General features: G+C 47.5%; 1 protein-coding gene across 4 annotated transcripts in view; it reads left to right on the plus strand.

The window, feature by feature from the left end:
* Positions 1–12,953, plus strand: part of RFWD3 (ring finger and WD repeat domain 3) — an 86,133-nt gene extending 73,180 nt beyond the window's left edge. For all 4 annotated transcript variants that reach the window (XM_078786145.1, XM_078786149.1, XM_078786146.1 and 1 more), the window contains one exon: positions 12,543–12,953. In XM_078786145.1, coding sequence (XP_078642271.1) covers positions 12,543–12,692 — 150 coding nt within the window. In that variant the 3' untranslated portion in view covers positions 12,693–12,953. The remainder of the gene's footprint in view (positions 1–12,542) is intronic.

A 12,953-nucleotide genomic window follows, 5' to 3' on the forward strand; every position in this document is an offset into this window, starting at 1 on the left:
CATTGTTGAGAAAGCAGAAGCAGCATGTCCAGAGTAGAGTGTCCAGGTCTGAAACCAAATTGATGATCAGAGATCAAACCATTGGAGAAGAGGAAAGATTTCATATCTGAAGCAATGATGGATTCCATGACTTTGCTGATAATTGGGAGAAGGCTGATTGGTCTGTAGTTGCTGGGATCTATTTTTGCACCTTTTTTGTGCAAAGCGGTGATGTTGGCAGGTTTCCAAGCAGATGGAAGATGACCTTGAGCAAAAGAGTGGGTGAAGAGAACAGAGAGAGGGAGTGAAAGAACGGAAGAACAGGATTTTAGGACCTGTGGGCTGATGCCGTCAGGTCCAGTTGCAGAATCTGAGTCGAGGGTTGACAGAAACTTTTCCACCTTGTCAGGAGGAAAGGACACAGAGTCCAGGAGCAGCTGGGTACGACTGGGTACGGTGGGTACAGAGAGGGATGGGTTTGGGACACCAGATTTAGAGGCAAACACAGAGTTGAGGCATTCAGCTTTTTCACGTGCGGAGTCAGCCGTGTGGCCATTTGAGGTGAGGGAGGGGATGGAGGGGGAACAAACACCAGAAACAGATTTGACCAGACGCCACCAGGATTTGGAAGAGGGAGACAGATAAGAGAGTTCGGTCCTGAGAACGGAAAGATATTGTTTCCTGGCTCTCCTGAGGGTGGACACACACTTGTTTCGGGCTTTGTGAAAGGAAATGAGATTTCCTTCCGTTGGATTTGCTTTCCAGGAGATGAAAGCAAGTTGTTTCTGGGCAATAGCCTCACCACAAGATTCCGTGTACCATGGACGGGAGGAAGGGTATGACAACAGAAGACGAGATGGGATAAATCTGTGCATGAGAGAGAGCAGTTTGCTTTGGAAGAATTCCCAGGAAGAATTTATGTCAGAGGCAGTAGAGATGGGAGACCAGTCCAGATGATTGATGGCTGCTTGAAGACCGTGCCAGTTGGCCTGAGTGAAATGCCAGACTCGTCGACGCTGAGGAGGCTCTCTGAGAATGGTCAGAGAGATGTCCACTTTAACAAGCACATGATCAGAAGAGCCGATTGGAGCAGAAGAAGAGCAGCAGACATTTTCAGGGAAGTTAGTCATAACCAAGTCCAGAAGAGAAGATGCTCAGTTGACTGAAATCCGGGTCGGGAAATTGACAGATTGTGTCAGTCCCAGTGAGTCACAGAAGTCCTTTGCTGAAGAGGCATGGCTGGTGAGAGAGGTACCCACACCCAGCCAAATGGCATGGTGACAGTTGAAATCACCACATATGAGGAAGAGAGAGTTGGGATGGGTAGATAGAAGTTGGTCCATATTCTCAGACAGCGAGATGTAGATGGAGTCATCACTGTTTGGTGGACGGTACAACACACATATGAACAAAAGGTGGGAGCGAAGGGGAAGCCGTAGCCAAAGGTATTCCTGGGGGTGAGGTGGAGAGAGGGCAGTGCAGGGCGAGTGAGGAAGAGAGTTTTTTATAAAGATAGCAACCCCACCTCCAGGACAAGGCTCAGGTCTATCATACCGGAGGAGGGAGTAACCTGGGAGAGATACCAAGGAATCAGAGACATCATGAAGGAGGAAAGTTTCTGTTAAGCAGATCACGTCTGGTTTGTCAGAAGCAACCTGTATGGAGAGATCAGACAAGTTTGAGCGAAGGCCCCGGATGTTTGAGGTCCATACTGTTAAGGAAGAGGAAGGGGGAGCATCGGATACAGAACAGGGGGGGGGGGGGGGGAGCGGTAGGGTAAGATGTGGAAGAGGAGGAAGAGGTAGGGAGAGCTGTTGAAGGTGTGTCGGAGATTACAGAATAGCTTGGAGAAAGGGAAGAATGGGGCAGACAAAAGGTTTGATGGTGATTGGGAGAGGCGCAGTGAGGTGTTATTTGAGGAGGGGGAAGAGCGAGGCAGAAGGTTGAGGGAGATGAAGGTGAAAGTTGGAAGGGGGAAGAAGCGGGGAGGACGCTTTGAGGAGGGGGGGGGGGGGTGAGAGGGGAGTCGAGGAGGGGAGGAGCGAGGGAGAGTCTCGGAGGGGAGGGGTGTGGGGGGAGATTTGAAAGGAATGGGTGATTGGGAAGATTTGGAGGGGAGGGGCAAGGGGGAAGATTTGAAAGAGATGGGTGATGGGGATGATTTGGAGGGGAGGGGCAAGGGGGTAGTTTAGAGGGGAGGGGAAATGGGATTTTGGGGTGATGGGATTTTGAAAAGTGTACGATTAATGGGAAACGAACATTTATTGCAAAATGAGTTTCTTGACATTCGAGTCAAAAATACGTTTGAGGACGCTGGAGGGAGGATGGACTGCTGGAGAGTTTAGGGAATGAATGAAAGATGCACTATAAGAGATGGAATTTTTTTTTGGAATGAATAGATTTGGTGAGCAAGTCGAAAGCATCCTTTTATAGAAGAAGAAGAAAAAGGTGTTATAGAATATGACAGAATACAGGTCTTCAGGGGTCAGATGAGACATTTTTTAACAACGTGATCACAAACAACATGGTCGAAGAACGAACGAACAAATAAGAACGAATAAACGAATAAGAACAGAAGGAAATGTTTTTTTTTTTTTTTTTTTTTTTGAGATTTTAAAACAAGGAAGTATGGGATGAAAAGACCGTGAAAAACAGAGACCGGAAAGTAATTGCAGCGCGATCGGAGAACCGCTGAGACAAAAACAAAGCCTCAAGCCAAGGTCAGACACGGTAGCCTTCGTACTACACTTAGGCCTCAGAATACGCGATACGAAAGACCGACGATTCTGTACACAGGTATGAAAAACCAACGCCAAGAATACTATTAAAGACACCCCAATAGGTACATACACCGAGAGAAAGATACAGTTTCGACAAAAACACAATTGTGAAAAGTTACTTTTTTTTTCTCTTTTTTTTTGTATACTGAATCGAGGCTCGTGAAAGAGCTAACATTAACTTAACAAACAAATCGACCAGACAAACAAAATACACAAAAAGAGGGAGCGGAAGACAAGATGGGGAGAAAAGGGGAAGCACACACACACAACATCCGAGAGCAGGGAGATGTGTGGAAGGGAGAGGGCCCGGGGGGAGGAGGCGTGGGAAGGGGGGGGGGGGGGGAGGGAGAAGTATAAAGCACAAGGACACCAAGGACTTCCAGGACAAAATTTGGTATTTCAAAAAGTGGAATTGTGGTGAAATTAGCGGGGGTAGAAAAGATCAAGGTTTTGGATGGGGGAAGATAAGAGATGGTGGTGAACAGCTGTTTTAATGACTTGAAGGGTGGAGTGGGATTGAAGAGAGTGAGGGAGTTTGTTCCAGAGGCGGGAGAAAAGAGGAATGAAGGAGTGAAGGTGAGCAGAGAGTCTTGATTTTGGCAGTTTAACCAAAAGAGGGTTGCAGGCAGATCTTGTGCGACCTGTAGGAATATTTGCGGGACAGAGCCCAGAGAGAGCTGGGGGGGGGGGGGGGCAAGGCCAGAGAGGAGTCGGTAGAAGACGGAAAGACCACCAACCTGCCTGCGGTGAGTGAGTGAGAGGCCCTTGGAGTTAGCTTCATCGCGGGAGATTCCAATGATTCTGAATGCTTTGGTTTCAACAGCGTGAAGGCGAGCTAGGTGTGAGGCAGGAGCACCAGCCCAGAGGGGAGAGCAGTATTCCATTGAGCTGCGGATGAAAGCCTTGTATGTGGTGAGGAGCTCAGGTGTGCCAAGGAAGGACTTCGCACGACGGAGGATGCCCAGTCGGCGACTGGCTTTGGAGGCCAGATTTGAAATGTGGTTTTTCCAGGAAAGATCATGGCAGATAGTGAGACCCAAAAGCTTGAGTGACAGAACTTCTTGGAGAGGATTATTCAGAAAGTGGATGGGAGGGTTGTCCAGTCGGTCTTTTCGGAGAGACATCGTAAGAGTGTGAGATTTGTCAGGATTGAAAGACATGTTCCACTTGTTTGCCCAGTCTGTGATTTTGTCAAGGTCTGCAGAGAGTGAGGAGGCTGCAGACTGCCGATCTGAGGGATGAAGAATGGAGCGACAGAGAGTAGAGTCATCAGCAAAGAGATAGAGAGGATTTTCAAGAGAGTCAGAGAGATCATTGATGAAGACCAGAAAAAACACAGGGCCCAGAACACTGCCTTGGGGAACTCCAGCCTGAACAGGAAGAGGAGATGAGAGAAACCCATTCAGGGCCACACGTTGACTACGACTAGAGAAGAAGTCCGCCAGGCATGCGTGGAGATTTCCATGGATACCAAAAGAGGAGAGTTTGGTGAGCAGAGCGGGGTGCCAGACCGTATCGAAGGCACGTGATATGTCAAGGGAGACTGCTCTAATTTCCTGTTTGGCATTGAGGACCTCCATCCATTGTTGAGAAAGCAGAAGCAGCATGTCCAGAGTGGAGTGTCCAGGTCTGAAACCAAAATGATGATCAGAGATCAAGCCATTGGAGAAGAGGAAAGATTTCATATCTGAAGCAATGATGGATTCCATGACTTTGCTGATAATTGGGAGAAGGCTGATTGGTCTGTAGTTGCTGGGATCTGTTTTTGCACCTTTTTTGTGCAAAGCGGTGATGTTGGCAGATTTCCAAGCACATGGAAGATGACCTTGAGCAAAAGAGAGGGTGAAGAGAACAGAGAGGAGGAGTGAAAGAGCGGAAGAACATGATTTTAGGACCCGTGGGCTGATGCCGTCAGGTCCAGTTGCAGAATCAGAGTCGAGGGTTGACAGAAACTTTTCCACCTTGTCAGGAGGAAAGGACACAGAGTCCATGAGCAGCTGGGTACGACTGGGTACGGTGGGTACAGAGAGGAATGGGTTTGGGACACAAGATTTAGAGGCAAACACAGAGTTGAGGCATTCAGCTTTTTCACGTGCGGAGTCAGCCGTGTGGCCATTTAAGGTGAGGGAGGGGATGGAGGGGGAACAAACACCAGAAACAGATTTCACCAGACGCCACCAGGATTTGGAAGAGGGAGACAGATAAGAGAGTTCGGTCCTGAGGACGGAGAGATATTGTTTCCTGGCTCTCCTGAGGGTGGACACACACTTGTTTCGGGCTTTGTGAAAGGAAATGAGATTTCCTTCCGTTGGATTTGCTTTCCAGGAGACGAAAGCAAGTTGTTTCTGGGCAATAGCCTCACCACAAGATTCCGTGTACCATGGACGGGAGGAAGGGTATGACAACTGAAGACGAGAAGGGATAAATCTGTGCATGAGAGAGAGCAATTTACTTTGGAAGAATTCCCAGGATGAGTTGATGTCAGAGGCAGTAGAGATGGGAGACCAGTCCAGATGATTGATGGCTGCTTGAAGACCGTGCCAGTTGGCCTGAGTGAAATGCCAGACTCGTCGACGCTGAGGAGGCTCTCTGAAAATGGTCAGAGAGATGTCCACTTTAACAAGCACATGATCAGAAGAGCCGATTGGAGCAGAAGAAGAGCAGCAGACATTTTCAGGGAAGTTAGTCATAACCAAGTCCAGAAGAGAAGATTCTCCGTTGACTGAGATCCGGGTTGGGAAATTGACAGATTGTGTCAGTCCCAGTGAGTCACAGAAGTCCTTTGCTGAAGAGCCATGGCTGGTGAGAGAGGTACCCACCCCCAGCCAACTGGCATGGTGACAGTTGAAATCACCACATATGAGGAAGAGAGAGTTGGGATGGGTAGATAGAGGTTGGTCCATATTATCAGACAGCGAGATGTAGATGGAGTCATCACTGTTTGGTGGACAGTACAACACGCATATGAACAAAAGGTGGGAGCGAAGGGGAAGCCGTAGCCAAAGGTATTCCTGGGGGTGAGGTGGAGAGAGGGCAGTGCAGGGCGAGTGAGGAAGAGAGTTTTTTTATAAAGATAGCAACCCCACCTCCAGGACGAGGCTCAGGTCTATCATACCGGAGGAGGGAGTAACCTGGGAGAGATACCAAGGAATCAGAGACATCATGAAGGAGGAAGGTTTCTGTTAAGCAGATCACGTCTGGTTTGTCAGAAGCAACCTGTATGGAGAGATCAGTTAAGTTTGAGCGAAGGCCCCGGATGTTTGAGGTCCATACTGTTAAGGAAGAGGAAGGGGGAGCATCGGATACAGAACGGGGGGGGGGAGCGGTAGGGCAGGATGTGGAAGAGGAGGAAGAGGTAGGGAGAGCTGTTGCAGGTGTGTCAGAGATTACAGAATAGCTTGGAGAAAGGGAAGAATGGGGCGGACAAAAGGTTTGATGGTGTTTGGGTGAGGTGCAGTGAGGTGTTATTTGAGGAGGGGGAAGAGTGAGGCAGAAGGTTGAGGAAGATGAAGGTGAAAGTTGGAAGGGGGAAGAAGCGGGGAGGACGCTTTGAGGAGGAGGGGTGAGAGGGGAGTCTAGGAGGGGAGGAGTGAGGGAGAGTCTCGGAGGGGAGGGGTGTGGGGGGAGTTTAGGAGGGAAGGGGCAGCGGGGGAGATTTGAAAGGGATGGGTGTTTGGGAAGATTTGGGGTTGGAGGGGCAAGGGGGAAGATTTGACAGAGATGGGTGATGGGGAAGATTTGGTGGGGAGGGGTGTGATTGGATTTTGAAAAGTGTACGATTTATGGGAAACGAACATTTATTGCAAAATGAGTTTCTTGAGACATTCGAGTCAAAAATACGTTTGAGGACGCTGAAGGGTGGGTGGAGTTCTGGAGAGTTTAGGGAATGAATGAAAGATGCACTGTAAGAGATGGAATTTTTTTTTGAATGAATAGAATTGGTGAGCAAGTCGAAAGCATCCTTTTATAGAAGAAGTAGAAAAAAGTGTTATAGAATATGACATAATAATAAAGTTCTTGAGGGGATAGATGAAACATGTATTAACAACTTGATCACGTGATCTCGAACAACGTGGTCGAAGAACGAAAGAACAAATAACGAAGAACGAAAGAGCAAAAGAACGAAGAACGAAAGAACAAATAAGAACGCACAAGCGGATAAGAACAGGGAAGGAAAAAATTTTTATGTTTTTTTTTGAGATTTTAAAACAAGGGCGTATGGGTGAAAAGACCGTGAAAAACAGAGACCGAAAGTAGTTGCAGCGTGATCGAAGAACCGCTAAGACAAAAAACAAAAGCCTCAAGCCAAGGTCTGAGGACACGGTAGCCGACTAGTAGTACACTAGGCCTCAGAATACACGATACGAAAAAACCGACGATTCTGTACACAGGTATGAAAAACTAACACCGAGAAACCTATTAAAGTCACCCCAATAGGTACATACACCGAAAGAAAGATAAAGATACGACAAAAACACAAATGTGAAAGATCACTTAGCTTCGAAAGCGTGAGCGCATGGAACAGCTTCGAAAAGACGTGACCTCGCCGTGATCTCGCGAGATCTCCCCAACTTCGAAAGCGAGCTTCGAAAGCGAGCGCGCATGGACAGCTTTGAAGAGACGAGACCTCCAATCTTGCGCATCAGGACCTTGAGCAAAAGAGAGGGTGAAAAGAACAGAGAGAGGGTGAGATAGAGCGGCAGAGCAGGATTTTAGGACCCATGGCTGATGCCGTCTGGTCCAGTTGCAGAATCAGTCGAGGATTGACAGAAACTTCTCCACCTTGTCAGGAGAGAAGGACACAGAGTCCAGGAGCAGCTGGGTTTGACTGGGTAAGTTGGGTACAGGGAGGGATGGGTTTGGGACACAAGAATTTGAGACACACACAGAGTTGAGGCATTCGGCTTTGTCACGTGCAGGGTCAGCTGTGTAGCCGGTGATGGACAGAAACTCTAAGCAGAGACGTCTCTTTGACCTCAGAAGGCACGTCATTCTCAAGCGGCGGCATAGGGCATGAAGGCCTGCCGGGCCTCCCAGTCGGTATGCCCCCTCACTCTCGAACTGCCAGAAGGGTGTGCTGTGATCTCTCCAGGCTTGTTCTGTCCGTTCTGCTCCATCGATGGGGTACTGTCCCTCGTGTGTACTGGAGTACCCCCGCCAAGAGTGGCCAAGTGCTTGACCGATACCGTGGTCTCCCTACTATCAGGAAGCAGAACTGGAGCATATTCTGGATTCGTATCAATAAGTTAAACTTTATCCACCATTGCTTCATCCTTGCTCTGGTATACCGATCTTCGCATGAGTAGTTTCAGAATAGGCCAAGCAGGTGGGTATAGAGTGTCCACTGGTGGATTGGCGCTGATAAGCAAATAGCTGTTCGTGTGGAGTGGCATTTGTTGACTTACAGAGCAGCGAACGGATGGATTGCAGAGCGTCGTTTATGACGGCCTCCCACTGTCCAATTGATAGGTCACGTGATTTCAGGGCTAAAGTCACGGTCTTCCAAATAATACCATTGTACCTTCCCACCAGTACATTCCCTTGTGGGTTGTAGCTGGTTATGTGACTTGTGCCTAGGCCGTGTCCATGTAAAAACTGTTTGAGCTCGTCTTACAGACAACAAAACCATCGGTGAGAATGGATGTGGGAAGGCCGACCAAAAATCGCAAATAATTGAGAAAGCCATTTTATAACAGTTGATGAAGTCATGTTAGCACAAGGATTGACAAATAGAAATCTCAAGAACTCGTCCACTATAGTCAGTATGTAGCCGTTGTGTGTTCGATGGCAAGGGGCCTTTGAAATCGATGTTCAGTCTCTTGAAGGGCAACGTTGCTTTGATCAGGGTGTCTGGCGCCAACCTGCTTAAGGTTTAAGAATCTTGGAATCTCGGTTTAAGTTCAGCGGAAACGGGACGCAAAACATTCATGGGATGTGTTCCATGGAAAAACGCAGATTTCAACAGCGTATAAAACGAGCCATTCTTGTCATCCCCGGATGACACAATGAATCATGGCGATCTTGCAACGTTTTGCCACTCATAGAAACTCTGATATGGCGAGCTCGACTTTACAGTATCCCTGTATGCTCGACAGTAGGGACGGTAAAGCCATGGTGACTTTCTTTTCGGCTGGGTAGACCTTCCACTTAAGGTCTTTTACCATTGCCATGCTGACAAAACTTTCAGAGCTGCTGGTCTTGATCAATGATTCTGCCGCGTGTCCATTTATCTGTACTTTTATAAGCAACTTGGTGCAGCGGCCATGACCTTCTCTGGAGTGTGAATAGCCGCGGAAGTTGGTTTATTTACCTTGGCGGTAGACCTGCATACCTCAGCGTAATGTCCCTTCTTTCCTCAGTGGGTGCAAACGGCGTCTGTGGGGGGGCATTTATTATGGGGATGTCTGTTACGTCCACAGAAATAACACTTCGCCACCAAAGCTGCGTTTGCAGTCGTTGCACCTGTGGTGTTTTTTGTCGTCGTCGCACCTGTGGTGTTTCGCTCCTCGAGCGAGTTATTGCCCGTTGTGCTTCTATGGTAGTGTTGTGCTTCCCGTGCTCCTACGGTAGCGGCCTTTGCAGTAAAGGTATTCCTCCCGGAGGGCTCGGATCGTTTCTGCACTTGCTCTGGGGCAGGAGCTTCATTGAAGGCTGCCTGGAAAGTCGTTTCATTTTCCAGCAGGCGTTGTTGGATGAGCGCCGATTGGATCCCGTTTATGAATGTATCCCGTGCTAAGTCTTCACTGTACTGTTCCGCAGTCGCTGCCCGACAATTCTAGTCCACGCGAACTTGCTTCAGGGCCTGCATGTACTGGTGAAGCGACTCGCCTTCCATTTGTGTACGCGTGGCGAGGAGGCGTCTCGTAAATATCTCATTCCCGGGCTTGACGTAGAGTGCTTGGAGTACCTCGATCGCTGCCTCGTACGTTGGACACCGGGCGATGTACTTGTACATGGGAGTCGTGATGTGGTTGAAGAGCACGAACAGCTTGTCTTTGAATTCCTCGATGGACGTTAGGTAGCTTGAGAAAACGCAATGCCAATGAAGCCATCGTCGTTCAGCCAGGGTTGAGTTTGGCTCAGTGTCGAACTCCTTCGGCATGAGGAGCTTGTCCATGGTTATTCAAATTGAGTGAATTAAAATGTTGTGAAGACAGAAACCTTCTTCGGAATAAAATAAAATAAAACCACCTTTAGAGGCCATTTTTCCCCGCAAAGCGGGGGTTGGCCTTTTTCGGGCACCGTGGTTGTTGTTGTTTTTCGGTCCCCTTTTTGAAGCAATGTTTTACGGCCGGATGCCCTTCCTGCCGCCAACCCTGTTTGTCGCCTTTTACGACAAACAGGGAATTACCAGTGAACTGGTACTCAATTAGCTGACCACAGAAGGATGACGGGCTGAGTCAAACCCCCCTGGCGTTAATTCAGCGATCGACTGGGATTAGAACCCAGGATCCTAGGATCCCAAGCCGGCACCCTAGCCGCTAGCCAACACCACGGCTGCCCAACACTTTGGAATGTTGGCTTTAATTCACCCAATTGAAGCAACATCTAAAATATAAACATAATCAGGTACAGGAAGTGATATATAAGCATTACTCCAGTTCGGTGCTCGATCGCTACGTAAAGGCTTTCCCTGCTGACGCGCTCTTGAACACTCAATCGAACCTCTTACACAGAAGGAGCAGATTCCACCAGGTGACCAGAATGACGCTTCTTCTTCTTGTAAATCAATCTCAGTGATGCCATTGGTTTTCATCATCACCTTTGCTCCAAATATGGGGACGTACCTTGTGGTGATCTGGTGGGCAGGAAGCCCTTGGATACATTTTCAAAGTAAAGTGAAGGTGCTTATGAGATTGCAAGTCCTGACCGGATGTTGTCGTTGGGGTTCCATTGTGGACTCTCCTATAAACTGTGGGATTGGTACTGTGCAGACATGGTGTTGCCTCAGTGCACCATCCCTCGGATGGACGTTAAACTGGATGACTTCTGGACTTTTACAGGGCATCAGCTGGTGGATCTTGAAGATCCCCACGGTGATGTCATTTCCAGAGAGTAGACTCGTTATCTCCAGCACCCTGAACAAATAGCAAATTTCTTCCAAAATCATCTTCAGGTGAATAGCAGTGTTGGGGGGCCGGTTCGTGAAAGACTTGGCCAAAACTTCCCCAAGGCTACACCAAACCAAGTCTTGATCAGTCGTAGTAAATGAGACTATAATCATAAAGGAATGAACAAGTTGAGGATATTTTCAGTGAAAAAGTGGTGAAAGGCAAATTGGATTTATACAAACAGATTATTCTCCACTGTGTTCCGAGCATGACCGAGGTTGCTGGTTTTACTATGGAATGGAAGTTTGTCACATGAATAACCGGAATGGTTTCCTCTTTGGAAGTGTGGCATCACATGATTAACCGGAATGGTTTCTCTCTTTGGAAATGTGGCATCACATGATTAACCGGAATGGTTTCTCTCTTTGGAAGTGTGGCATCACATGAATAACCGGAATGGTTTCCTCTTTGGAAGTGTGGCATCACATGATTAACGGGAATGGTTTCTCTCTCTGGAAGTGTGGCATCACATGATTAACGGGAATGGTTTCCTCTTTGGAAGTGTGGCATCACATGATTAACGGGAATGGTTTCCCTCTTTGGAAGTGTGGCATCACATGATTAACCGGAATGGTTTCTCTCTCTGGAAGTGTGGCATCACATGATTAACCGGAATGGTTTCTCTCTTTGGAAGTGTGGCATCACATGAATAACCGGAATGGTTTCCTCTTTGGAAGTGTGGCATCACATGATTAACCGGAATGGTTTCTCTCTCTGGAAGTGTGGCATCACATGATTAACGGGAATGGTTTCTCTCTCTGGAAGTGTGGCATCACATGATTAACGGGAATGGTTTCCTCTTTGGAAGTGTGGCATCACATGATTAACGGGAATGGTTTCTCTCTCTGGAAGTGTGGCATCACATGAATAAGGGGAATGGTTTCTCTCTTTGGAAGTGTGGCATCACATGATTAACGGGAATGGTTTCTCTCTTTGGAAGTGTGGCATCACATGATTAACGGGAATGGTTTCTCTCTGGAAGTGTGGCATCACATGATTAACGGGAATGGTTTCTCTCTGGAAGTGTGGCATCACATGATTAACGGGAATGGTTTCCTCTTTGGAAGTGTGGCATCACATGATTAACGGGAATGGTTTCTCTCTCTGGAAGTGTGGCATCACATGATTAACGGGAATGGTTTCTCTCTTTGGAAGTGTGGCATCACATGATTAACGGGAATGGTTTCTCTCTTTGGAAGTGTGGCATCACATGATTAACGGGAATGGTTTCTCTCTGGAAGTGTGGCATCACATGATTAACGGGAATGGTTTCTCTCTGGAAGTGTGGCATCACATGATTAACGGGAATGGTTTCCTCTTTGGAAGTGTGGCATCACATGATTAACGGGAATGGTTTCCTCTTTGGAAGTGTGGCATCACATGAATAACGGGAATGGTTTCTCTCTTTGGAAGTGTGGCATCACATGATTAACGGGAATGGTTTCCTCTTTGGAAGTGTGGCATCACATGATTAACGGGAATGGTTTCTCTCTTTGGAAGTGTGGCATCACATGATTAACGGGAATGGTTTCCTCTTTGGAAGTGTGGCATCACATGATTAACGGGAATGGTTTCTCTCTTTGGAAGTGTGGCATCACATGATTAACGGGAATGGTTTCTCTCTGGAAGTGTGGCATCACATGATTAACGGGAATGGTTTCTCTCTTTACAGGTGTGGCATGCCAGGTCGCCCGAGGTCCTGCAGACCCTTCAAGCTAATCAGCCCGTCCGTGACATCTGTCCAATCGAAATAAACCAGAAGCATTACTTGGCTACTCTCACCGAGAAAACATTAAAAATGTACAAGTGGAAATCACAATAATGATTGAGGAGGAAAATGGACATTTCCCACAATGCACTCACTGTATCCACCATTTAAGTGGAATACCCTTCAGGAACATTTTTACTCATTTCACCCACATTATTCACTTTGTTTAGAATTTTCTATATTTCTCCCAAAATAATCTGCTTTGGTTGAATAATCTGCGACGGAAGTGGGTTGTTCATTCCTGCAAATTGACATCTGAATCTTTTCAAAATTCTCTTTTAATGCAATTAATGAATAAAAACTTCTGTAAATGTA

The sequence above is a fragment of the Myxine glutinosa genome, chromosome 10 (assembly GCF_964187855.1).
Source record: "Myxine glutinosa chromosome 10, kmMyxGlut1.1, whole genome shotgun sequence".
In the NCBI taxonomy this organism is placed as follows: domain Eukaryota; kingdom Metazoa; phylum Chordata; class Myxini; order Myxiniformes; family Myxinidae; genus Myxine; species Myxine glutinosa.